At 44.1% G+C, this 27,044-nt stretch overlaps 1 protein-coding gene across 1 annotated transcript in view; it reads left to right on the forward strand.

Annotated features, from left to right (window-relative positions):
- The window catches only part of trappc9 (trafficking protein particle complex 9), a 293,236-nt gene that overhangs the window by 5,213 nt on the left and 260,979 nt on the right, over positions 1-27,044 (forward strand). The window contains exons 6-11 of the mRNA XM_038966127.1: positions 111-248; positions 3,377-3,498; positions 5,198-5,323; positions 6,899-7,115; positions 10,692-10,835; positions 24,938-25,064. Of these exons, the coding sequence (XP_038822055.1) occupies positions 111-248; positions 3,377-3,498; positions 5,198-5,323; positions 6,899-7,115; positions 10,692-10,835; positions 24,938-25,064 (874 nt within the window). The remainder of the gene's footprint in view (positions 1-110; positions 249-3,376; positions 3,499-5,197; positions 5,324-6,898; positions 7,116-10,691; positions 10,836-24,937; positions 25,065-27,044) is intronic.

Raw genomic sequence — 27,044 nt, forward strand, 5'->3', positions numbered from 1 at the left:
GTAGAGCTCCAGGAGGACGGTTTGCCACCCTTGCCGTACATACAGAATGCCCTTTAGAAAAACGTATGATACTCTGTTTCATTGACGCACCTTATGTCTTGGTTCTCCAGCTGCGTTAGAGGGCCTGTGTTCAGCCTCTGTTATCTTCCACTACCCTGGAGGAACAGCAGGGAAGGCTGTCGGACGCAAACCCAGCCTGGCACAGGGCCAGGGACAGGCAGCCGACGCAGGGAAGAGACATCGGCCAGGTAAGCAGCACTCCTCGCTCTCACTGTGTGTGAGGTTGGGGGTGGTCTTCTCTGTGGGGATGTTTGTGATGGGGCCTGAGGTATACAAGCAGTGAAAGGGTAAAATGTGTTTTGTTGAACCTTTTGTTTGGCCAAGCCAAGGAGGAACCGGGTCCGGGGCGGGGGGGACAGACCCGGTGTTATTATTGAAAGGGAAGGTAGCTGCGTGCCTTAGGTTAGAATGTTTTAATAAAATGAAGAGTGTGGAGATGTTTCAGGAGGTGTGGGGGCTCAGGGGGCTGTCTGTACGGTTGGAGAGGGGGGGTTGGATGTACAGTTGTAATGTGGTTCTGGAGGGTGGATTGTGTTGTTGTGGTGGCATGCAATGTGTTTTTAATCTGGCGGGGGGGGTCTCATTTAATTAAGACAAAAAGTTGTGTTGTTGAAGATGTCCGGAGGATTCTGAATGAGCTGTGATTTTATGACCGTTGGAAGGAAGAGATCTGTGTGGCCCAAGCAACTGCAGCTACTATGGCAACCCAAGCTTTGCTAAGCTTTTCTCAGCCCAGCTGCTTCTGTTCTGTGCCCTGGACAACATTACCTGAGAAATCCGGTGGCCCCCACATCCTAACCCATTTGTTCTGAACCTTATTTACTATCATATTTCCATTCACCCATATCTTTACTTAATATGATTAACTAGTCACTTACTTTAACCCCTAAATAACAACACATATTTTGCTTTTACTTGTACAAGTATTTGCATTAGCCTACTATAGCGCAGGGATGGATGGGAAAGTCTCGAGGAACCGGCTGAAAAGTGGCTTGTTTGGGGACTAACATTGCTTTCAATAACTAACTGCACTGTGTGAACCTTCATTCTCTCTCTGTGTGTCTGTCTGTTACCGTAGGGGCACAGGAGGTACTCATTGACCCAGGTATGGTATGACACTAACCAGCCAGCGCTGCATAGCTCTACTTCTACCTAGACATCTCACCTGTGTGTTTTCCTGCTGTCTGTCTGTGTTTGCTTTCATGCAGCGTCCCATGCTTTTTGTGACGACAACCTCCCTAGCTTGTTCTCAGATCTGTTAGTGGTGTCTCACCGCCTAAGGCCAGACAATACAAACAGATCTGGGACCAGGCTAACAACCCATTGCACTACATCTGATTCCAACTTTGATTGTTTCCACCACTGGTAAATCAAAACGGATGTTTTTTTCCCTCTTAAGGCAGGTATTGTATTCCTGTTATTCTTGTCAGCTTTAGATGTTGTTCGCGTTCATGTTTGATCACGCCATTGACCTCTTCTTCTAATCAATGAATAGTAACCATTTTAAAATCATGTTCAAGGACATTATATCCAACACTATGTAGAAGAAGAACCACATAACCTATTAGATTTCAAAAGGAAGTGATTGATTAATTACGATTGGTCTATTATTTCAAAGAAATGTAGACATGCACCAGGGGGTTGCGATGTTGCTATTGTAATCCCAACACTGCTGATTGAGGCATCCAAACAATTTTTATTTTATTTTATTGAACCCTTATTTTACCAGGTAAATTGACTGAGAACACATTCTCATTTACATCATTGACCTGGGGAATAGTTACAGGGTAGAGGAGAGGGAATGAATGAGCCAATTGTAAACTGGGGATAATTAGGTGGCCATGATGGTATGAGGGCCAGATTGGTGATTTAGCCAGGACACCGGGGTTAACACCCCTACTCTTACGATAAGTGCCATGGGCTCTTTTAGTGACCACAGAGAGTCAGGACACACGTTTAACGTCCCGTCGAAGACGGCACCCTACACAGGGCACCCTACACAGAGCAATGTCCCCAATCACTGCCCGGGGGATTGGGATATTCTGGCCCTCCAACACCATTTCCAGTAGCGTCTGGTCTCCCATCCAGGACCAACACTGCTTAGCTTTAGAAGCAAGCCAGCAGTGGGATGCAGGGTGGTATGCTGCTGGTGAGTTTGAGTGCATTTCCTGTAGCCTCAAGTTCAAATATAGAAGTGTTCAGTGTGAGACATTTCGGCCAACCTGTCAGTAAGAAATACTGTTTCCTTTTTAGGAACTATTGTCGGATTTACTAAACCATTCAACTCAAGGGCTCTGTGTAAAGTGTGTAGATCCGACTGTAGATCCGACTGTAACAAGTTGTCTAACACTTACTATATAAAAAATATAATATATGCCCTATAGCAGACGCTTTTATCCAAAGCAGCTTAGTCAGGCATGCATACATGTTTTACGATTGGGTGGTCCTGGGAATTGAACCCACTCTCCTGGCGTTGCAAGCGTGTCGCTCTACCAACTGAGCTACAGAGGAGTACTTAGCGGAAGCTTTTATCCAAAACAGCTTACAGTACAGTGAGTGCATACATTTCTAGTACCTGTATGTGTTCCCAGTCTAGTCTTATGATTCACATGTAATGCTGTGTCATAGTGACATAGCCGCGATGCCGTTGCTACGGAGCCAGCTAGAGCTGTTGCTAGGCAATGTTCTATCAATACTACATTTGTATTCAAATCAGATAGGTAGAGGAGAGAGATTCTCCTTGCACATATTCATTTTTGAACCATTTCAATTGAACCATTCCAAACTACTGAGCACATGATACAATCAGCGTCATTTTGATCACATAACAATGCACAGTGACCCTCAAAGGCCTTTTTATTTAGAGATAGATTGTTGTGTACAATGCATGGCCATTATGGAGTGTTGTCTTCATCTCAGTGTCTGAAGCTCCTGTCGAGGCTGCATTAAATGTGTATGCTCAGATAGGCTATACACAGTTTACCAGTGAGTATGTCATTGTTGATTGTTGTGACTTTGGCCATATGCATCGCAGGAGGTTGGTGGCACCTTAATTGGGGAGGATGAGCTCGTGGTAATGGCCGGAGTGTAATCAGTGGAATGGTATCAAATACGTCAAACACGTGGTTTCCAGCTGTTTGATGCCATTCCATTTGCTCCGTTCCGGCCTCCCCTCAGCAGCCTCCACTGATATGCATGGATGTGAAGAACCAAGTGGTGGATGGGTCTGAGCATTGACAATCATCACGGTCATTAATGTCATTTTTCCTCTTTCTCTCCCCATTTTCCCTTGTCTCTCGTGCCCCCGTCCCTCCAGGTGCCCTCACAGCCAATGGGATCAGTGCAGACACCAGCAGTGAGATTGGTCGGGCCAAGAACTGCCTGGGCCCTGAGGACATCATAGAGAAATACAAGGAGGCCATCTCCTACTATGGCAAGGTATTGGAAAATACAACAAATATATATTCACATTATTGAATGCTCCTGTCTACTTTGTTCCATTTCCTGCTATGGCAAGGTATTGGAACAAGAATAATTCAAAAGCACTGTATGTACATCTAGTTATTTTTCAGGTGCAGGGTACAAAAAGTATACATCACAGGAAAGAAACAGATACCCACACTCTGAATGCTCCTACGTACTTTATTACATACAATGTTTCAACAAGGTTCAGTGTTTGCTCTTTGCAGACTGATCCATTATCCACTATCCAGTTTGCAGTTCTCAACATCTCCACCAGGGGACAGTAGCGCACTAGGTATCAGTGATGGTTGGGCGTCTGATGCGGCAGAGAGAGGCTGTGTTCACACGGTAAACAAACTACTACATGCTGACTACAGGAGAAACCGTCTGAGTGCACTCAGAGAGTCAGCGGTGGAAGGCTTAGCTAGAATGACGTCAGTGTCTGTTACTAATAGCCAAATGGATGTGTGGGGTCATCTCAAATGCCCTATAACTCCATCAGTTGCAATTAAAAAAATAAAAGACATTAGTTAATTGCATTGTTGATCTATTGATAACTATACTTACTGGTATAGCACAGGTATGCGTTAACAAAAACAAACAAACCTTAAAGCTTTGGGGTAAAAACACAGAGGTGTAACATCCCAGCAGTATACCACCTCCCACTGCTGGCTTACCTCTGAAGCTAAGCAGGGTTGGTCCCTGGATGGGAGACCAGATGCTGCTGGAAGTGGTGTTGGAGGAGGCACTCTTTCCTCTAGTCAAATATTTTCTCATCCCCTTTGCCCCAGGGCAGTGATTGGGGACATTGCCCTGTGTTAGTTGCCATCTTTCAGATGGGATGTTAAAAGGGTGTCCTGACTCTGTGGTCACTAAAGATCCCATGACATTTATTGTAAGAGTAGGGGTGTTAACTCCGGTGTCCTGGCTAAATTCCCAATCTGTCCCTCATACCATCACGGTCACCTAATCATCCCCAGTTTACAATTGGCTCATTCATCCCCCCTCCTCTACCCTGTAACTATTCCCCAAGTTGTTGCGGTAAATGAGAATATGTTCTCAGTCAACTTACCTGGTAAAATAAGGGTAAAATGAATTACTACAAAATAATATCCCAGTAGGCCTTCTGAAACTCTTTATCTCCACTATTATAATTGCCTTCTTGCTCTGACCTCCCTTGGCCCTTATACCTGTAACTAGTTCACTCAAAATTAAATTACATTATCTCAACACGACAGGGCCATTGAAATATGAATTGCAGTTTAATAAGGAGGCAATGGGGATAGGAGTGGGTGGGGGATCGTGTGTGAATGTGTGAGAGAGCACTGTTGTACCTCCACTCAGGTTTCTACTTCATTAGAACTGCTACTCGGGGAGAACCCGGGACTCCCCTGAAAGAACCATGTGGCACAAAGTAATAATGAACGACCGTGGAGCCGTATCACCACATGAACTAGAATCAGTAATCTGATAAAGATGTCTGGAGCACAGAGAGAAAGAGACATGATGGAATACATCAGTTCAGATAATTACGCCGGGTGGGAAAAGTCAATGTAGTCCTCATTGGTTTCTTAAGTTTTCCTTATGCTGAGCCTGGGCCTTGTCTGTTCTTATTGCCCTCTTGCGTTCTCTCTCTTTATCCCTGTCTCTCCCTCTCCTTCCATCCCTCCCCCAGTATAAGAATGCAGGCGTGATAGAGCTGGAGGCGTGTGTGAAGGCAGTCAGGGTGCTAGCCATTCAGAAGAGGGCCATGGAGGCCTCAGAGTTCCTCCAGAATGCTGTCTACATCAACCTGGGACAGGTAAGACCTCACCTGACATGTAGATGTACCTCTCTGTGGGTGAACCATCATCCTGGTCTCGCACACATTCTGCTAGTTAGGGGACCAGAGTTTTGCCTTGTCAAGTCCCATGCTTAGATCTCGTATTCAGGACCAACTCTGGTCCCTAGTTGTAGTCTATAACCAGGGCCCAGAGTTTTACCTAGTCAGATCATAGTCAGGAAAGACTCCTGGCCCTATGGGACACCAGAGGGACTGCCTGCCAACACCCAGGTCCCACAGAGACTGTTAACACCTAGGCTTCATGCTCTGGCTCCAGGTCCTGTAGTCAGGCACCGGTCTCTGCTGCTTTCCTGTGTGATGATCTCCAGGGGATCTGCCTGCCAACAGCCGGGTCCCATAATACAGCTCTTCTGACAGGTACCTGAGGCCATCCTGCAAGGAACTGAAACCCTGCTCAATTCAGGATCTGCTCTGTAGGTGTCTCTGTAGGAGGGAAATCTCACTTGAGCCCCGGCCAGTTCTGCCAGTGTGCAGTGACTGATCGTTCTCATATCCTTTCCATAGATTTGTTTTATAAATCAAATTTAACTTTTTTTCAGAGATTTATTTGGAAATAAGTTGTACAACTTTTTTGTGTTATCGTTAAGGATTTTATAATAATAATATTATATACCATTTAGCAGATGCTAAATGTAACAAAAATATGCAACAATTTAAAAATGTTAATAAGTTACAGTTCATATAAGGAAATCAGTCAATTGAAATACATTTAGCATGACTGGGCCGGGGTGCAGCCATGGGTGGGCTCGGGAGGGCATAGGCCCAGCAAATCAGAATAAGTTTTTACCCACAAAAGAGCTTTATTACAGACAGAAATACTGCTTAGTTTCATCAACTGTCTGGGTGACTGGTCTCAGACGATCTCGCAGGTGAAGAAGACTGATGTGGAGGTCCTGGGCTGGTGTGGTTACACGTGGTCTGCGGTTGTGAGGCCGGTTGGACGTACTGTCAAATTCTCTAAAACGACATTGGAGGTGGTAGAGAAATAAACATTGAATTCTCTGGCAACAGTTCTGGTGGACATTCCTGACGATTGCACGCTCCCTCAAAACTTCTGGCATTGTGTTGTGTGACAAAACGACACATTTTAGTGGCCTTTTAGTGTCCCCAGCACAAGGTGCACCTGTGTAATGACCATGCTGTTTAATCAACTTCTTGATATGCCACACCGGTCTGGTGGATGGATTACAAATTTGTGCACAAAATTTTAGAGAAATCAGCTTTTTGTGAGTATGGAACATTTCTGGGATCTTTTATTTCAGCTCATGAAACATGGGACCAACACTTTACATGTTGCGTTTATATTGTTGTTCATTATAAATCCTCGACGATAACACAAAGTTATACAACTTATTTCTCTGTAAAAGTTCAATTTGAGTTCTATAACAGATCTGGGACAACCCGTATGTAAAATCTATGAACGCATGACTGTAAGTCTGTGCATACATTTTACATGCAGTGTGTGGTTTAAATAGTTTTTCAATTATCTACTAGAATCAACCAACCAACCAATGTTCTCTCCTGTCTTCTCAGCTGTCAGAGGAAGAGAAGATCCAGCGTTACAGCATCCTCTCTGAGCTCTACCACCTGATTGGTTTCCACCGTAAATCAGCCTTCTTCAAGCGGGTAGCAGCCATGCAGTGTGTGGCCCCCACCATCCCAGAGCCTGGCTGGAGGGCCTGCTACAAGCTGCTGCTGGAGACCCTGCCTGGATACAGCCTCTCCCTCGACCCCAAAGACTTCAGCAAAGGTACCCGATTGGATATGCCTCTCCTCTGTCTCAAAAGTGTCCTATACACTGGTGAGTGATCCCCTAGAACTTTGAAATTATCAATAAAAGACACACACACATACTTCCCTGTTTCAGTAACGTCAATACTCAAAGCGAGACATGTAATAACATTGCCTTCCCCTGCCATGAGCTTTATTTAAAGGGTCTCCCCTTCAAGAGCTCTTCTCAGAGGTAATACGTATTCAAGGCACCGCTTTGCGCATAGAGAGACACAATTGATTTGAGACCTGCACTGACCCAGGCCTTTATAAACTGCCACTCTGCCTGACACACGCATACACACACACACGTGCCAACACTCATGGTTCTCAGGATAAGCTGCTGTGCACTGCAGGCTCTTGAACCTCACCCTGCTCGACCCACTCCACCACGAGGGGTTGTAGCGTAAAAGAAACGCTGACAGACAAAACAACGATTTAGGGTCATCTATATCTCTACTGTGATCCTCGTTCAAAGGACTCACTTGAGGAGAGTTTGTCAGACAGAGAGAGACGTTGTTGTTGACCTCCACTTCACTTCCATGGAACAGTTCAAGGAAGAGAGGAAAACTATTGTGTGAGGTAGTCAAACAATTATGTTGTGGTGCGTGTGTCGACTGGATTTCTTCCTCCCTACATTCTTTTACAAAACAAAGAAAGACCGACAGACAGGTTGTTCATAAGGCAGCATGACTTTCTACTACAGCCATGCCTCTGAGACCTTCAGCCTGAGGAGAGGTGTCAGGTGGGAGATAATTGAGCTGTGAGGAGAGCTAGCCAGGCCCCTGGTGCAGGAGGGTAACGTCAGAGGAAATGGGGCTCAAAAGTGCATTCCAACAGGGTACAGGGCTGGCGGGCAGAGAAATGAACGAGGGAATTGTTTTTTAATTGGCTCGGGAGCCCTCAGTACTCTCGTCTTTACCAGGTTGAGAGGACCGCCTCTCGCTCTTCTCTCTGCTCTTTATCCTTTCTTTCTCTCCCATCCCTCCCTCTTTTAGGCTATTTCTATCTCTGTCTCTCTTTCTCTCAGTTCGGAGGACATACTGTTTCAAAGACCACAAACTCACAAAAAGGCATTTAGCTGCCATGCACTCTTCATGCTTAAATAGATTTTTTTTTTTTTACCTTTATTTAACTTGGCAAGTCAGTTTAGAGCAAATTCTTATTTTCAATGACAGACTAGGAACAGTTACCTGCCTTGTTCAGGGGCAGAACGACAGATTTGTACCTTGTCAGCTCGGTTATTTGATATTGCAACCTTTTGGTTACTAGTCCAATGCTTTAACCACTAGGCTACCTGCCTACCTCCCCCCAATGACCGTAGGGGAGGACAGTAGTATCAAACGTCACCTTACTTGGAACTGCTAAGTCTCCTACCAGAAGGTACAGTGCCTTTTGATACAGACACTGTGTGACAGGGTGGTGTGTTTGTGACAGGTTGAGCATTGTGCTGCATGTCATTATCATGGTGGTGCTAATTGGATTCCCAGACACCTTGAATACCTCCTCGAAAATACCACAGAAGACATTTAGCTGGGGGAGAGAGCGAGTGAGAGAGAGGTTTCAGGATACCTTTTATTTACCCTGAACAAAAATATAAACGCAACATACCACCATTTTACTGAGTTAAAGGAAATCAGTCAATTTAAATAAATTCAGACCCTAATCTATGGATTTCACGACTGAGAATACAGATATGCATCTGTTGGTCACAGATACCTTAAAAAAAAAAAGTAGGGGTGTGGCTCAAAACCAGTCTGTATCTGGTGTGACCACCATTTGCCTCATGCAGCGCAACACATCTCCTTCACATAGAGTTGATCAGGTTGTTGATTGTGGCCTTTGTAATGTTGTCCCACTCCTGTTCAATGGCTGTGAAAAGTTACTGGATATTGGCGGGAACTAGTTCACGCTGTCGTACACAATCCACAGCATCCCCAACATGCTCAATGGGTAACATGGCCATGGAAGAACTTGTACATTTTTATCTTCCATGAATTGTGTACAGATCCTTGCAACATGGGGCCATGTACTATCATGCTGAAACATGAGGTGATGGTGGCGAATGAATGGCACGACAATGGGCCTCAGGATCACGTCACGGTATCTCTGTGTATTCAAGTTACCATCAATAAAATGTAATTGTGTTCGTTGTTCGTAACTTATGCCTACCCATACCATAACCCCACCATGGGGCACTCTGTTCACAACGTTAACATCCGCAAACCACTCGCCCACACAACACCATACACGTTATCTGCCGGTACAGTTGAAACTGGGATTCATCCGTGAAGAGCGCACTCCTCCAACGTGCCAGTGGCCATTGAAGGTGAGCATTTGCCCACTGAAGTCGGTTACGACGCCATACTGCAGTCAGGTCAAGACCCTGGTGAGGACAACGTGCACGCAGATAGCCTCCCTGAGACGGTTTCTGACAGTTGGTGCAACAATTATTCGGTTGTGCAAACCCACAGTTTCATCAGCTGTCCGGGTGGCTGGTCTCAGACGATGCCGTAAGTGAAGAAGCTGGATGTGGATGTCCTGGGCTGGTGTGGTTACACGTCTGCTGTTGTAAGGCCGGTTGGACGTGCTGCCAAATTCTCTTAAACAACTTTGGAGGCGTCTTATGGTAGAGAAATTAACATTCAATTCTCTGGCAACAGCTCTGGTGGACATTCCTGCAGTCAGCATGCCAATTGTATGCTCATAAAACATGGGACTAACACTTTACATGTTGCGTTTATATTTTTGTTCAGTGTAGGAGTTAATACAGAGCTCGCAGCATGCATGGAGAGAGGGGGAGAGAGCAAGGGGGAGAGAGGGAGAGCAGCAGTGTGTCCTCCCTGCCTCTGTATTGGTGCCCTTCAGATAAGCAGCGGTAGCATCACATGGTGTTACAGACAGGTGGATGCTGCTATATATAGATTGCTTAGTGGGCGCCACAGGAGGAGGAGGAAATGGCTTAGGCGAGATTTGCGTTAATATGATTTTTGCACATGACAGAAAATATATATATATATTTATTTTATTTATTTATTAATAATATCCTCCAACAGTAGAGAGAACACTTACAACGGACAAGCATCTTGGTCTCAATTTTTTTGAGCTCCACAGACCGTGTCGCTCAGGGAGCAATTGATTCTTATTTACCTCTGAGCAGGCTATCCTTTTTTCCTTCCCTCTCTCTCTCACTCCTGCTTTCTCTCCTTTCTTAAGATGTCTGCTGCAGAACACAAATAACGTTGAGCCAACGCCACACGGCACAGCTCACAATCTCACATGTTGCTCTGGTACGAGAATGTGTGGATGAGCCCCCCCCCCCTCTCTTTTTCTTCCCCCCCCTTACTGGTATCAAATCCTACATGCCATATCCTGCAGTTGTGCCCTTGAGCAAGGCATTGAATCCCGAAAACCAGCTCCACCGGTGCAGTAGAATGACTGCCCTCTGCTCCAACCTCTGTATGTGTGTCTTTTCAGAGGGGCTGGGATGGTTATTGTAGAAGACACATTTGAAAGAATTTACATTTAGACAATAAAATCATCTTCTCTCCCCTAGGTACCCACCGTGGCTGGGCAGCAGTACAGATGCGTCTGCTCCATGAGCTGGTGTACGCGTCCCGTCGTATGGGAAACCCCGGGCTGTCCGTCCGCCACCTCTCCTTTCTGCTTCAGACCATGCTGGACTTCCTCTCGGACCAAGGTCAGCACACACACACACACACACACACACAAAACCCAGATGTGTCTTTGAGTGGGCACTCTTTCAACAATGTAAGTCGCACCCCTTAAACCCTAGAGTCGACCCCGCGGTAATCTAATTAGCATCATTTAAAAAATCCCTTTAACAATCTGTCAGTTTAAGATGGAGATCTGTTTTTTTGCATTGGATGCATCTCAATCCACCTCATCTGCTGTGAAAAGTGACAGAGACTCGTCTGAAGTTAGCCGATCTGCCAACTTCTGTCTGTAGCGTCTGAACAGATTGGGCTACACACGAATATGACCCATCTGTAGAAAGGTGAGGCTCTCACGAACAGATACATGTTTTGCTTTAGGACGCCACAGGCCTCAAGACTCATCTGAAGGTTCCCCGGTACCAGTTTAAAAAATTGTTGGAAGTATTTATGGAGACTGTTTAGTGCCAAAAATAGGGGTTTAAATAAATAAATAAAATATAAAAAAGGTTTCCTGATAATGCTTATGTCTCTCAGATATAGGGCAGACACTAAAGAACAAACTTACTTTTGAATTTTTTGGGGACTATCTGTTGTCCATATAGTGAATCGTTATTCAGTGTGTTTGTACAGGCTTCTAGCAGTAAGGCCAAATTCAATTTTCCATAAAATCATTTTTGTTTATCTTTTTTTTTTTTATACTTAAAGGGGTCTTAAAATTCAAAATCAAATAACCAAATGATCCCTGGTATATAGCCTAGTAGAACCCCTCCCAGGGCTGAGACATGTACTGAATAGAAAGGAAACTAAATACAAATAGTAACTCTTTAAAAAAAAAAAGGAAAGAGAAAATGTCTGACTAGCTCTACTCTAGGAATAACACACATTAAATAGTCAAATGTTTTTGTCAGTATTAGTTTAAAAACCTACTGCAATTTTCTCAATTTCATACTACTGATCATCTGAAATCATCCCCTGACCGCAGCCAACCATGCATGTCCTTTAGGAAAGCCAGCATTGTGCCTGTGGGTGTAATGGTGTGTAATGCTCAACCAAGCCAGTCTCAGCTGGTGGCTGGGTGACAGTGGGCTTCATTTGGACTCAGGAGATAGGTACTCACCTGAGGAGAGGGGGAGGTAGAGCAGATGCCTCACTGACCTCACTATCAAGACTAGTTTACTCCTTTTGGTAGAGAGGGGAAACAGGAGAGGGAGGGAGAGATACAGGGAGGGAGTGGAGAAAGCAGATAGTGAATAGAGAGGGAGAGACATAGGGAGGAAGGGAGAGAGCGAGGAGAATACAGATAGTGGAGAGATACAGGGAAGAAGAGAGAGGAGAAAACAGATAGTGAATACGGATAGAGAGGGAGAGATGTTGATTCATTAGGATCCCCATTAGCCAATGGAGACAGCTAGTCTTACTGGGGTCTGACACACAATGAAAAATACATAACAGACTTTACAATTTACATACATTTAAAAATATTAACGTGTGTGCATCTGTCAGTTACACACAACAGTCCTTACACACAACAGTCCATACACACAACAGTCCATACACACAACAGTCCATACACACAACAGTCCATACACACAACAGTCCATACACACAACAGTCCTTACACACAACAGTCCATACACACAACAGTCCATACACACAACAGTCCATACACACAACAGTCCATACACACAACAGTCCTTACACACAACAGTCCTTACACACAACAGTCCTTACACACAACAGTCCTTACACACAACAGTCCTTACACACAACAGTCCTTACACACAACAGTCCTTACACACAACAGTCCATACACACAACAGTCCATACACACAACAGTCCTTACACACAACAGTCCATACACACAACAGTCCATACACACAACAGTCCATACACACAAGTCCATACACACAACAGTCCATACACACAACAGTCCATACACACAACAGTCCATACACACAACAGTCCATACACACAACAGTCCATACACACAACAGTCCATACACACAACAGTCCATACACACAACAGTCCATACACACAACAGTCCATACACACAACAGTCCTTACACACAACAGGTAGGTTGCATGGGAGAGAGAGTGAGAGAGCAGAGTGAGAGAGCAGAGTGAGAGAGCAGAGTGAGAGAGCAGAGTGAGAGAGCAGAGTGAGAGAGCAGAGTGAGAGAGCAGAGTGAGAGAGCAGAGTGAGAGAGCAGAGTGAGAGAGCAGAGTGAGAGAGCAGAGTGAGAGAGAGCAGAGTGAGAGAGAGCAGAGTGAGAGAGAGCAGAGTGAGAGAGAGCAGAGTGAGAGAGAGCAGAGTGAGAGAGAGCAGAGTGAGAGAGAGCAGAGTGAGAGAGCAGAGTAGAGAGAGAGCAGAGTAGAGAGAGAGCAGAGTAGAGAGAGAGAGAGTAGAGAGAGAGAGAGTAGAGAGAGAGAGAGTAGAGAGAGAGAGAGCAGAGAGAGAGAGAGCAGAGAGAGAGAGAGCAGAGAGAGAGAGAGCAGAGAGAGAGAGCAGAGTGCCAACAGTATGAAATATTTGCCAATGTCAGCAGCAGCGAGGGACTGTTGCTACGCTGAGGGAGGCTATGTTCCCATCTACCCAGCATCCTCACTGTGTAAACCTGCTGGAATAACAGCAGCTCAGCTATATCCCTGTGGCCGTCATACACCCACCGTGTGTGTCAGCGGCCGTCACACTCTAACAATGGGCAGTTACAGCCTGTGATGCCTCCAGACAGAAAGGCGAGAAGTATGATTGAGAAATAAGGCTTTTTTTAGCTGTGACATTTTGTGTGTGAGGCTGAGCATAAAAAAAGGGACAGAACATATTTCATTGTTATATTTCAGCTAGCATGTGCACTGATCTCACTCAAGTTGAAACCTTGTCCACCAGACTCCTAACTCCATGCTCGAATGACTGTTTGAACAGCTTAAAACCTCTATAGTTCTCAGTGAGTTTCTCAATGGTGGCTTTGGCAGAGACACTCTGTGAAATGGGCCGTGCACAAATCTGTCCCCTGTAAACTGCGTTTCCACACCTTCTCTTCTCGCCCGCCTCTCTCTGTCTCTCTTTCTCTCTTTTTTTGTCTCGCTCACTTGCCCATCCTCCCTCTCTCTCTCCCTCTTCCTCCCTCCAGCTATTCTCTATCACCCCCCAGCTGTTTGTCTGCAGTGTGGTGATGTCACACACGGTGGGGGTTATTGCAGGCCGTCTTCTCCCAGCATGCAGTAATGGGGCGCGGCCCCCTCGCTGTGTTCGTTGCGTGTCTGGGGAATTATTGTAGAACACACAGCAGTACAGCTCAGCATCTGGGAACAGTGTGACAATCTCGGCCCAGCAGCAACAGCCTTTTCCTTTTAATGTCACAATCCTGAGTTTGTGTGTCAACCCAACGCTACTTGGTTTGGTATAAAGCTGACAGATGAGGATGGGAAACAATATAACCATTTTCAAATATCCCAGATTGTGCCTTTAATCCACAGATTTGGGGTTTCATTTATCAACCGTGCGTACATTTCAAATAAAAATCTAGTGTACATGGAGATTCTAGGATTTGCGTTTGCAACAAATTGTTGGGATTGATCAAACTGTCGCACACAAAATATGCATGTTTTAATTGATAAATCAGAGCCATACTATATTTGTAGGGTTTGTGAACTAGCTCTATAACTCTGCCTATAACCTGGCCATGATAGTTTCTTAAATATATTGCAATTGCAAATTTGATCACATTTCTGTAGAGGTGTGGGCAGAATGTAATTTTTTGTTGTTGCAGTGACTTAAAAAAAACATCCTAAAATCGCATGCCTCCTATAGCGAGTGGCAAAAACACTGGCCGTGTATTCTGCAAGATTCATTGTCCTTTTGAACAATTTAAAAGTAAATGCTACAGCGCAGAGTTCTATGCAAAATACATTTTTTTTTTTCAATATTTAGTTTATCAGTAGATTGTGGTTTTATCTGCTGCGTTGACACAGGCTCTGAGATGAAATAGGCTATTATGTCACGCTCCTGTCAAACAGCAATACTGTAGCCTATACATACTGCCATTGGCTACCGCGCTGTTCACTTTGGAGCATGCTTGTCTTATTGAATGAGTGATGAATAGTAGCCTAATATTCGTAGCAGAATAAACCAGTCATGTCAGAAAAGGAGAGACATGTCCTGCAATATGATTATGACTTAGGAATATAAAATAAATGTAAAATTAACATTAGATGACATTCTGCTATGCTGTCGTCTTACCAACGGCAAATTAATCTCTTTTATCATTAGGCCAATATTTATATTAGCCTACCATTATTATAATTCCTGTGCATCAAACTCCTCCATTTCCCCCAAAATAACAATAGCCTACTTGCTTGCATACAGTTGATCAACCACGAGAAGTTGTGTGAAGTTGTGTGAAGTTGTGTGCGCACATGATTTGAGATTTGCGTGGAGATGCGCACACACTTTTCTGTCCAGTTCAAAATGGATAATTACCAACCTTTGCAGGAAAAACTGTCGCACGCATCTCTTTTTGTGCACACGCACCTTGATACTACATGAGTCCCCTGGTGAAGCCCTGGGGTTTGGGTGTTCGAGATGGGCTTGTCTGTCTACATAGGTGCACAACCAAGGAATTTGTTCTGTCCCTCAGCATCGTGGTATGTGACCGATGGTACACGACACAGTATGTGACCGACGGTAAACACAATTCAAGTCTTAGAAGACAACCCCTGTAAAATGATATCGACCCCAGTTTCTCCTTTAAGCACGTTGCTGTCCTCCCATTTAATGTCACAGCAGAAGCTCCCAGGGAAAGGAAACGTCACGGCTTTGAATTTCAGAGCCCGGCACTTTCAAAGGTCTGTCTTGAGGTAGTAGTGCCTTTTCAAGTCCCTATCGGTGACATTAAAAAACATAACTGAAATGTTTTATTTAAGCTAGGCCTTTGTAGAGGCAGAGAGTGAGAACTGCTTAATGTCTCTGGCTTAGGTGAGGGAGAACAAGGGAAAGGGAGAGGGGTTCAGGAAAAGGTGATCATGCCAAGCTCATTAACGTTACCACTGCGTCACCCTGCCTGGGAGTGGGTGAAGAGAGAAGGGGGGGGTAGGAAGAGAAAAAGAGAGCGTGTCATCTTTCCTCTCGTGGCATCACAGAAGCTTCAGGACTGCATGGAAGAAAGGGGGAAGTAAAGCGCGTGGGGTTTAGGGCTGGGAATTGCCAGGGTTCTCACGATACCATATTATCATGCCTTCAGAAAGTGTTCACACCCCTTGACTTTTTCCCATCTTGTTGTGTTACAGCCTGAATTTACAATGGATTTAGATGTTGTCACTGGCCTACATACAATACCCCATAATTCCACTGACGTTATGTTTTTAGACATTTTTACAAATGAATAAAACATGAAAAGCTGAGTAGTCAACCCTTTTGTTTCGGCAAGCCTAAAAAGTTCAGGAGTAAAAATGTGCTTAACGTAATAAGGTGCATGGACTCACTAAGATGTAACGACTGCAGGCATGTGCTTTATCAGTGGTTACGATGTACTGTAGGGTTCAGTCATGAGTTGATGGACAGTCGGAAGAGCAAAAAACACTATGTATGTCATAGACGTACAAGATTGATATGAGATGAAAGGCGATTTCCTAACGAGTTCAGGAAGCCAGAAAGGTGATATTTGAATCTTTCTTTGAGTATGCAGCATTACTAGTTATTCTTTATGGCCCTCATTATAAATATTTCCTTTTGGGGATTACAAAGATTACATTTTCGATTACATTTAGTTACATTTAACTAGTTAAAAAGAAGATGGAGAACAAGCTATAAAGGAAAAATACTGGAGTTTTGGTGCAGGTACAGACAGCTAACTAGCGCAAAAATAATATTGCGATTTTTGTTAAAACAATACGACGCAATATATTGTCAAAAGTAATATCCCAGTTTGTAACTGTATTGATCCCCCCCCCCCATCACTAGTGGGGGTAGTTCAACTGTATCAGGGACAGGAGGATATTATCAATATTTTATTAGTTGGCTGTGTGTTGTGGCTCGGAGACTACGATTCAGACCAGGAACTTGCAGGCTCTTACCTATATTGAGTGGAGAAAGAGATTGCTTTTTATGAGACCTATTTTTAGAAATAGTTGTTAAAATGAATAATGTTAGTTGAAGCTTTATCGGGGCAGAAATAGCAATTAAAGGGCTACTTATTGATGGAGTTGTTTGTAAGCCCCTGGCACTAAACCCCCTCCCTCTGATTTCCCTAGATACTCAGTCACATAAGATGGCCAGTCACTCATTCCATCTCATTACACTGAAGTAAACACACACATTTTCTAAGTCTGTCACTTTTTGCCAGTTTCCCACCCACATAAAATGTTCTAGCACTGTGGTCTGGTTAACTGTGTGTATAAGATGAGGCTTTTCGCCTCAATATGAATGCAGTAATGTCATTGCAGTTGACTTCTTATAAGCACCCAAAACAATAAATCAATCAATTTGTCGTATTTCATTTAACATTCATTTCAGTTTGTATTCTGTCAGCACTTTCAATCACATCCAACATGGCAGGGCAGTCCATCTTCAGTGACAGTTGGCAGAATCTCCCTCTGTTTTATTGAGACTGTTACTACTGTACTGTCAGGATGTATATTTAATTCCCCCCCCCGCTCCCTAGAGTGTCAGTCAGTTAAGAGGCCTCACTAAGAATGTTAAAACATTTCGAAGTCATCACCAGGGGTCCTCTCTTCAGTACCACACCATAGGCTACTGATCTGTTGCTGCTCTGGATGGAAAAGTAGGGGTTTGTCTTCAAAATGAGCGGAGGAACTGAGAAATGATTGTCATATCGGTGTCATTTAAGGACATTTTCAAAGTTTAAGAAAGTTGAACCTCTTACGTAAGAATGAGTGTTGAATCTGTTTTGCCTTGTTTTCCTGAATGAGTTGATTTCTGTGGGACGGTACTAAATCATATATTAAGTTTTAAGTACTCTATTCACCACTGTAGGCCTCATTTTAAAGTTCTGTGTTCTGTGTTTTTGGTGAAAAGACTAAAGGAAAACAATGTTTTATCTTTACGTCTCTGGGAAGATGTTTTGTTACCTCTGTTATGGAGTCTGTGTCACTGAGCCCAGTAAATGCTAGAATGTATTGACTCACTACCAGTGCAGTGGTTCATTACTCAATGTGAGCAGTAAAGTGGAGGAGGCAGCGTTTACTTTATTTATAGGCTTGCCGGTTGTCCGCTCTGTTTCTGGACTCCACCAGGTCGGGGGTTGATAATGTATGGTCTGCAGGTTAAATGGAAAAATACATATTGTTTTTGTCTGTCTGACTGCGTTTTATAAATGTGTATTTAGATTTAGGAGAGGCACATCATGTGATCAGGCTATTTAATTGATGTGGGCTTATTTTAAATCTGATTTCCTATTATTTAGTTTTGGCTCAAGTCTTCCAAAGCTGATGCTTATTTATTTAATTGCTTATTTATCTGTCTGCTGACTGATGGACTGACATACTAATTGATGGCAAACATGTTTCATTTCCTTTTCAATGTTTACTTATTTAGTCACATTCTGCTCTCGGAAATCTTCAAGTGAAAGTGAGTTGAATCGATTCCCCACAGGAATTGAACTGGAGTTGAAAGCAGCTGTATTTCGAGTTGGTGGGGGGGGGGGGTTGCTGATAGAACACAGAACTGAAAGGGGGGAGGGAGGCGGAGAGGGAGCGAGAGGGGGGGGGGGGGGGTTGTGTAATGCTGCAGTGAGCTCTTCAAAGATAGTGTTTACCTCACATCATCCCAAAATGAGAATCAATACAGAGTTTTTGTCCTTCACGGTCTGTCCTTCAACTCTCCATGTTTCTACTGTTAGACTACGTTACTTGGGCTTCCAAATACAATTTACTAAATTGAAATGTAACAACAGACAGATTCCATGCAGCTTTAGGAACAATTTTAAATTGCCCATGAAAGGCAGACAGGCTGGGAGAGGGGTAGACAGCCAGACAGGTAAACGGGGAGATACAGGCAGGTAACTATCCACCATGACCGCTGTGGTCTAAATGTACTATCAGCAACAATACTCAAAGCCTTGCATAAGTCCATCTCTACTTCCAGGCTGTTTTTATATGCTGCATGCAGCATTTCTCTGCTTGTTCAACCATTATCACTAAGCCACTTCCCAACACTGCACACACACAACACTGAATGTGACTTGACTTGTAATAAAGAGGGCTTTAACATCCCTTTAAAACCTTCATTTGGTGATGTTTCTAAGTTCCAGGAATGTTCTTTGTAAAACAGGATGATAGATAAATGATTTATGTAAAGCAATGTTTTCAATAATGGCACTCCTGACTGAGATTTTAAATCAAATCAAATGTTATTAGTCACATGCGCTGAATTATCCAGGTGTAGACCTTACAGTGAAATACTTACTTACAAGCCCTTAACCAACAATGCAGTTTTAAGAAAAAAAGTGTTAAAGTATTTCCTAAAATAAATTGAAGTAAAATGTAATTAATAAATTAATAATTAAGGAGCAACAATAAAATAACAGTAGCGAGGCTATATACAGGGGGTACTGGTACAATGTGCGGGGGCACAGGTTAGTCGAGGTAATATGTACATGTAGGTAGCGATAAAGTGACTGTGCAGTGATTTTTATCACTGATGTTCTGTTTCCTGACATGGCTCTGCTCTTCAGATTTACTCTCCTCAACGACCTCCGTCTAAAGGACATGTTTGCCTGTGAGTCCTGGATCTGAACCACAGTAGGTTCTGTCTGTGCTGCTCAGGCTCATAATGTGATATTTTGTGGCTGTCCAAGCAGGGGTGTGTAGTAGCCTATCCAGGAGCTTGGCTGGAGTATAGATGTGTATATCTCTGTCTCTCAGCCCACCCCTGTGGTGTGAGACCCAGCCAGCAGAGTAACTCATAGAGACATGTTTGTATGCATCTGAAGCAGCGGGGCTAACGCTTCGAACACACCGACTGCGTCATTGCATCACTGCTGCATAACATTTTGCGCAGCTAGGCAACTATACTGATGCAGGTACCTTTTGCAAATGGTCGCATGCGGTTGGACACAGGGAGGAGAGAATCATTTTCGCAGTATCCTCAAAACCGTGTCTTTTTGACACAACTGCTGACAGCTACAGGGACATAAACACAAAAAATGCTGCTTGGAGACAAGTGTCCACGGTAGTAGGATTGCCAGGTCAGTTTAGTAGTGAGCTTGTGCTAGATGTGGCTAGTTAGCGTTAGCTAGCTTTCGGCGGGGCTGGTCCCGGCCCAACAGCGCGATCAAGACCACCTTCCTCAACGTTGGTCTCATTGTTGAAAGAGCCTACTCTGCCTATCTTGACTATTTATTATTGCATTTCGCTCCAAAACTGCATTTGAGGGAAATTATATTATAGGCTTTCACAATTAATTTGAGGATGTCATCGAATAAATAATATACTTGGCAAATAAATAAATAAATAAAAAATGTAAAGAAATTATGCAATCAAACTGTTTTTATGTAATCCCAAATTTTTACTGAATGTGTGCAAAAAAAAAATCTACATTCATATTTTGCTACTTTCTGTCAAGTCCACTCATACAATTTGATGCATACGTTCGATAAATCGAACGTATGCACCACACAGAACGCACTGCAACTGCCTCTGCAACGCAATGCTGCAAGGCAAATGCAGCGTTCAATTGGAAATGAATGTACTTCTGGTGTATCGAAACGCAATGACGCAGTCGGTGTGTTCGAAGCGTAAGAGTGATGATACAGCACGGCTCTAAACATCTTTATTGATCCAGCTACTGACTTAACCTGAAGGATGGGGAAGGAGGGATGACTGGAGAGAGGGCTGGCCTGGAGCTGGGTTATTTGTGTTATCCTCAATTAAATATTTTTATTTAACTAGGCAAGTCCGTTAAGAACAAATTCTTATTTACAATGACGGCCTACCCCGGCCAAACACGGACGACACTGGGCCAATTTGGCGCCGCCCTATGGGACTCCCAATCACGATCCAGGGGCTGGTGACACCTCTTGCACTGAGATGCAGTGCCTTAGACCGCTGTGATACAGCCTGGAATCGAACCAGGGGCTAGTGACGCCTCTTGCACTGAGATGCAGTGCTTTAGACCGCTGTGATACAGCCTGGAATCAAACCAGGGGCTAGTGACGCCTCTTGCACTGAGATGCAGTGCCTTAGACCGCTGTGATACAGCCTGGAATCGAACCAGGGGCTAGTGACGCCTCTTGCACTGAGATGCAGTGCCTTAGACCGCTGTGATACAGCCTGGAATCGAACCAGGGGCTAGTGACGCCTCTTGCACTGAGATGCAGTGCTTTAGACCGCTGTGATACAGCCTGGAATCGAACCAGGGGCTAGTGACGCCTCTTGCACTGAGATGCAGTGCCTTAGACCGCTGTGATACAGCCTGGAATCGAACCAGGGGCTAGTGACGCCTCTTGCACTGAGATGCAGTGCTTTAGACCGCTGTGATACAGCCTGGAATCGAACCAGGGGCTAGTGACGCCTCTTGCACTGAGATGCAGTGCCTTAGACCGCTGTGATACAGCCTGGAATCGAACCAGGGGCTAGTGACGCCTCTTGCGCTGAGATGCAGTGCCTTAGACCGCTGTGATACAGCCTGGAATCGAACCAGGGGCTAGTGACGCCTCTTGCGCTGAGATGCAGTGCCTTAGACCGCTGTGATACAGCCTGGAATCGAACCAGGGGCTAGTGACGCCTCTTGCGCTGAGATGCAGTGCTTTAGACCGCTGTGATACAGCCTGGAATCGAACCAGGGGCTAGTGACGCCTCTTGCACTGAGATGCAGTGCCTTAGACCGCTGTGATACAGCCTGGAATCGAACCAGGGGCTAGTGACGCCTCTTGCACTGAGATGCAGTGCCTTAGACCGCTGTGATACAGCCTGGAATCGAACCAGGGGCTAGTGACGCCTCTTGCGCTGAGATGCAGTGCCTTAGACCGCTGTGATACAGCCTGGAATCGAACCAGGGGCTAGTGACGCCTCTTGCGCTGAGATGCAGTGCCTTAGACCGCTGTGATACAGCCTGGAATCGAACCAGGGGCTAGTGACACCTCTTGCACTGAGATGCAGTGCCTTAGACCGCTGCGCCACTTGGGAGCCCACCAGGTCTGTTCCAATCGATTCGTACAAATTTTAAATGTGTATTTTTCCAAATATAGACCCATCCTATGTGTTTTAATCAAATCAACTATATCCACTGAGCTTGGCTGATGCTTGTAAGCGCACTGTTTGATGAAATAATTATGACACACAGAGGACTAGAGTCCGACTGCAATTGATTTGATTGTGCTCAGACTTGCTGCGCTGTGTTTAAAAAAAGGTGACTGACTAGCACCTGCTGACTCTCTCCTCCTCCACTCTGCAGTGACCACTATAGAACTTCAACATTGTTTATCGCGCTGTCCATGTTGTTGAACCTGCAACATAATTAAAGCCATTTCTGACTGAAAAGTTCTGTTACTGAAATTCCTCATTTTGTTTATGAAAAACATTCCTTATTCCCTCAACCCTATGCATTGCATGCACGTGACCAATAGGGCCTGACCTATAGCATATCATAATCACATCAATACATTGGTTATAACAAACTCAGAACACCGTAACGCGTCATCTGCATCCATTATGCTGTCATGTGACGAACTTGAAACGGGGGAATGTTTACTGGTTGTTCAGGAGGTAAAGGGGAAGTCCGATGTGACAAATAAACTTAACAAGTTGTGGAAAATACTGGAGATGAAGAAAAGGAAGGTAAGGCTCAAACACTGAGAGCATTTTATGTGACTAACAGCTGCTGTTAGATTACAATGTCTTTTTTACAGTTTGGAACAATGTAAACGACACTAAATAAATTCTAAGCATACCAGGAAGTCTTTTACAATGTTTTTTCTTTCTGTAAAGCCTTTATTACAGCAAAGACTAAATACGTGCATTAATTGGTGAATGCAATTTCCAAAAAGGAACGGTTTTATTTGTTGTTTGCGCTAATTATTCAAGGGTTGCTTTATTTTAAAATGAAAATGCTTGATTGTATTTGAATGAATGACTCGTGTTGTGTGTTGACAGGAACAAATGAATGAATTATTGATTGATAGAGTAGCCTACTATATATAAGTATATAATTATTGAAATGTACAAACTTGAAATCATTGGCCACTTTAATAATGGAACACTATTCACTTTAATACTGCCACTTAAATAATGTTTACATATCTTGCATTACTCATCTCATATGTATATACTGTATTCTATACCATCTCTTGCATCTTAGCCTATGCCGCTCTGTCATTGCTCATCCATATATTTATGCATTCTTATTCCATTTCTCTACTTAGATGTGTGTGTGTTAGGTTTTTGTTGTGGAATTCTTTATTACTTGGTAGATATTGCTGCATTGTCGGAACTAGAAGCGTAAGTATTTCGCAAAATTCGCAACACCATGTGTATGTGACCAATAAAATTAGATTTGATTTGAAATACAGGCCTAAGTGAGTTACGTATTAACTTAGGTATTAACTATTAAGACTCAACAGGATGTGCTCTTTGGCCTACAGCTCGATGGTGCTTATACAAGGCTGCTATACTAAGCCTGCTAATGATTATGACATTCATTATTGTTATAATATTAATATTATAAAGTGTAAAGCCTTTATTACAGCATAGCAAAGATTTAAAAAACGCTGAATTTGTGAAATTGTTTATCCAACATGTGTTGGTTGCTGAGGCTTGGTGCTCACGGAATCGGTAGGCTATTAAACAAGACTCAAACAGAAGCAGGACTTGTCTTATTTCTGTAAATATACACTGCTCAAAAAAATAAAGGGAACACTTAAACAACACAATGTAACTCCAAGTCAAGGCACATTTGTGGCCTGCTGGAGGTCATTTTGCAGGGCTCTGGCAGTGCACCTCCTTGCACAAAGGCGGAGGTAGCGGTCCTGCTGCTGGGTTGTTGCCCTCCTACGGCCTCCTCCACGTCTCCTGATGTACTGGCCTGTCTCCTGGTAGCGCCTCCATGCTCTGGACACTACGCTGACAGACACAGCAAACCTTTTTGCCACAGCTCGCATTGATGTGCCATCCTGGATGAACTGCACTACCTGAGCCACTTGTGTGGGTTGTAGACTCCGTCTCATGCTACCACTAGAGTGAGAGCACCGCCAGCATTCAAAAGTGACCAAAACATCAGCCAGGAAGCATAGGAACTGAGAAGTGGTCTGTGGTCACCACCTGCAGAATCACTCCTTTTTTGGGGGTGTCTTGCTAATTGCCTATAATTTCCACCTTTTGTCTATTCCATTTGCACAACAGCATGTGACATTTATTGTCAATCAGTGTTGCTTCCTAAGTGGACAGTTTGATTTCACAGAAGTATGATTGACTTGGAGTTACATTGTGTTTAAGTGTTCCCTTTATTTTTTTGAGCAGTGTATATGGCTGATTTTAACAGGCCCATTTTAACAGTTAGACTATTGATTCTAGACCTAATTAAGTTGGCGTTTCCGCTCCTCACTTTTCTTAGACGTTTAAGGAAAGGGCTGGTTTCTCTCCTCTCAGTTGCTGCCTCCGCCGCATTGTTCTCAACACCAATATGATGGTTAACTTTGCTATTATGCACATACTGTGGCAACATGGTATAGGAATCGGTGCCACATCAACAGCACACTGATGTTTCAGAACTGCGGACATCGACCGTTATCCAATGTGGGAGAAAGCACATTTTGTTATAAAATAATATTTTTTTATTAGTGTTGCACCATTGGTCCTATGTAATATAACTATATACAATTTCAGTAGCACACGTCTTGGTGATGGACTGTGCCATCCCCACGGCCTCCACAATGGATCAGTCCACTCAGACAGGCGCCTTGTACACCATGATTAGAATATTTTTTTTGGTACTGCTCGACTAAAATGTAGGTCGACCAAACAATCGACCAGTCGACTAAATGGGGTCAGCCCTAAAAAAAAAAACTTTATTTTGTCTTTGTAGACATGTTTTTCCCCTGGTGACTTGAAATGGTCAGACTGACTCAATAACGTGCTGTGCTTTTCCCACCCGACTCCTCCCCTGGTCCACAGAGAAGAAGGAGGTGACTCAGAGTCTAGAGAACTACACGTCCAAATGTCCAGGGGGAATGGAGGTTCTCACCCTGCCTGATGGACTCAAACTGCCCCCTGTAGCCTTCACCAAGCTACCCATCATCAGGTAAGTCAATCAATCATATTTCTAACGCTCTTTTTTCATCAACAGTTGTTAGGGAAGTCAGTCAAAGGCTGTGAGTGCTCTGGGTCGTCTTCATTAGGCACAAAATGAAATAAAATGCTCTGAAACGGAGAGAAATGGGGGTGTACGATCTGACGCTCCTTTTCCATTGCAAAACATTTTGCTGCGGTGTGCCCTAATGAACACAACCCTGGTGTCTGAACTGTCATATTCTGATTGATCTAATCAATGTACCAATGAACTCGTCATAGTTACGACACTGTTCTAACATCGAGTAACTGCGTGAGTGGCGTGATTAATCAACAGACAATATTTTCCTCCCTCTCAACAATGTCAGGTATTTCTGACGATGGTGTAATGACTGAAATGTAGCTCTTCTCCTCCCTCCTGGTCAGAACAGAGTTATAGCTGTTTGAGATCTAAGTGCACATTTTACATGACACTGATTTACAGAAGCATCTACTTGTAAATGTATTTGTGGTGAAATATGACTCATTTACGTTTCAGTAAAAGTCAGTCGTATAAACAGAAATGAACACCACTGTTAAATAGGCCTGGCTTGGCTAGTCTGGGGCTCTGTTGAATATTAGGCCTGGCTTGTCTAGTCTGGGGCTCTGTTGAATATTAGGCCTGGCTTGGCTAGTCTGGGGCTCTGTTGAATATTAGGCCTGGCTTGGCTAGTCTGACGCTCTGTTGAATATTAGGCCTGGCTTGGCTAGTCTGGGGCTTTGTTGAATATTAGGCCTGGCTTGGCTAGTCTGGGGCTCTGTTGAATATTAGGCCTGGCTTGGCTAGTCTGGGGCTCTGTTGAATATTAGGCCTGGCTTGGCTAGTCTGGGGCTCTGTTGAATATTAGGCCTGGCTTGGCTAGTCTGGGGCTCTGTTGAATATTAGGCCTGGCTTGGCTAGTCTGGGGCTCTGTTGAATATTAGGCCTGGCTTGGCTAGTCTGGGGCTCTGTTGAATATTAGGCCTGGCTTGGCTAGTCTGGGGCTCTGTTGAATATTAGGCCTGGCTTGGCTAGTCTGGGGCTCTGTTGAATATTAGGCCTGGCTTGGCTAGTCTGGGGCTTTGTTGAATTTGAATATTAGGCCTGGCTTGGCTAGTCTGGGGCTCTGTTGAATATTAGGCCTGGGTTGGCTAGTCTAGCGCTCTGTTGAATATTAGGCCTGGCTTGGCAGGTCTGGGGTTCTGTTGAATATTAGGCCTGGCTTGGCTAGTCTGGGGCTCTGTTGAATATTAGGCCTGGCTTGGCTAGTCTGGGGCTCTGTTGAATATTAGGCCTGGGTTGGCTAGTCTAGCGCTCTGTTGAATATTAGGCCTGGCTTGGCTAGTCTGGGGCTCTGTTGAATATTAGGCCTGGCTTGGCTAGTCTGGGGCTCTGTTGAATATTAGGCCTGGCTTGGCTAGTCTGGGGCTCTGTTGTTTTTGCGGCACCATGTTTAGTGGTCCATGCTTGGCTGTTGAAAAGAGCTGAAGAGTTGATTCTGTTTGAGTTGGCCATTTTTTATTGATGCATTTAAGTTAATTATTTCATTTAGCCAGGTTAGTCTTGACAGAAATAGTATTGTGCACTTTTTAAAGGCAACTTAGTGTTTAGGTTACAGTACGTACACTCAAAACACCACTCAGAATGCTGTCCATCTTTATATTCACTTTTTCTCTCTGGTTTCTATCTTTTCTGTATCCATCTCCCCTCTTTCTGTGGTGGCAGGGCCATTAGTAGAGCCAGGAGAGATAGAGGAATGCCTGGCTTCTCAGAGAGGTGATAAGTGCTGTGTCCACTAGCTCCAATTCACACCCCCAGAATGCTTTGCTCATTAAATGATCTGGGCTAAGAATCTCAGGATGAAATGCACCATATGATTGGCAGAGGTGTGTGTGTGTGTGTGTGTGAGAGAGATTGGCTCAGGTCACCATGCCAAAATCCATCTAATTTTCTCTCTCTGGCCCTTTAATGGAC

The sequence above is a fragment of the Salvelinus namaycush genome, chromosome 27 (assembly GCF_016432855.1).
Source record: "Salvelinus namaycush isolate Seneca chromosome 27, SaNama_1.0, whole genome shotgun sequence".
NCBI classification, from domain to species: Eukaryota; Metazoa; Chordata; class Actinopteri; order Salmoniformes; family Salmonidae; genus Salvelinus; species Salvelinus namaycush.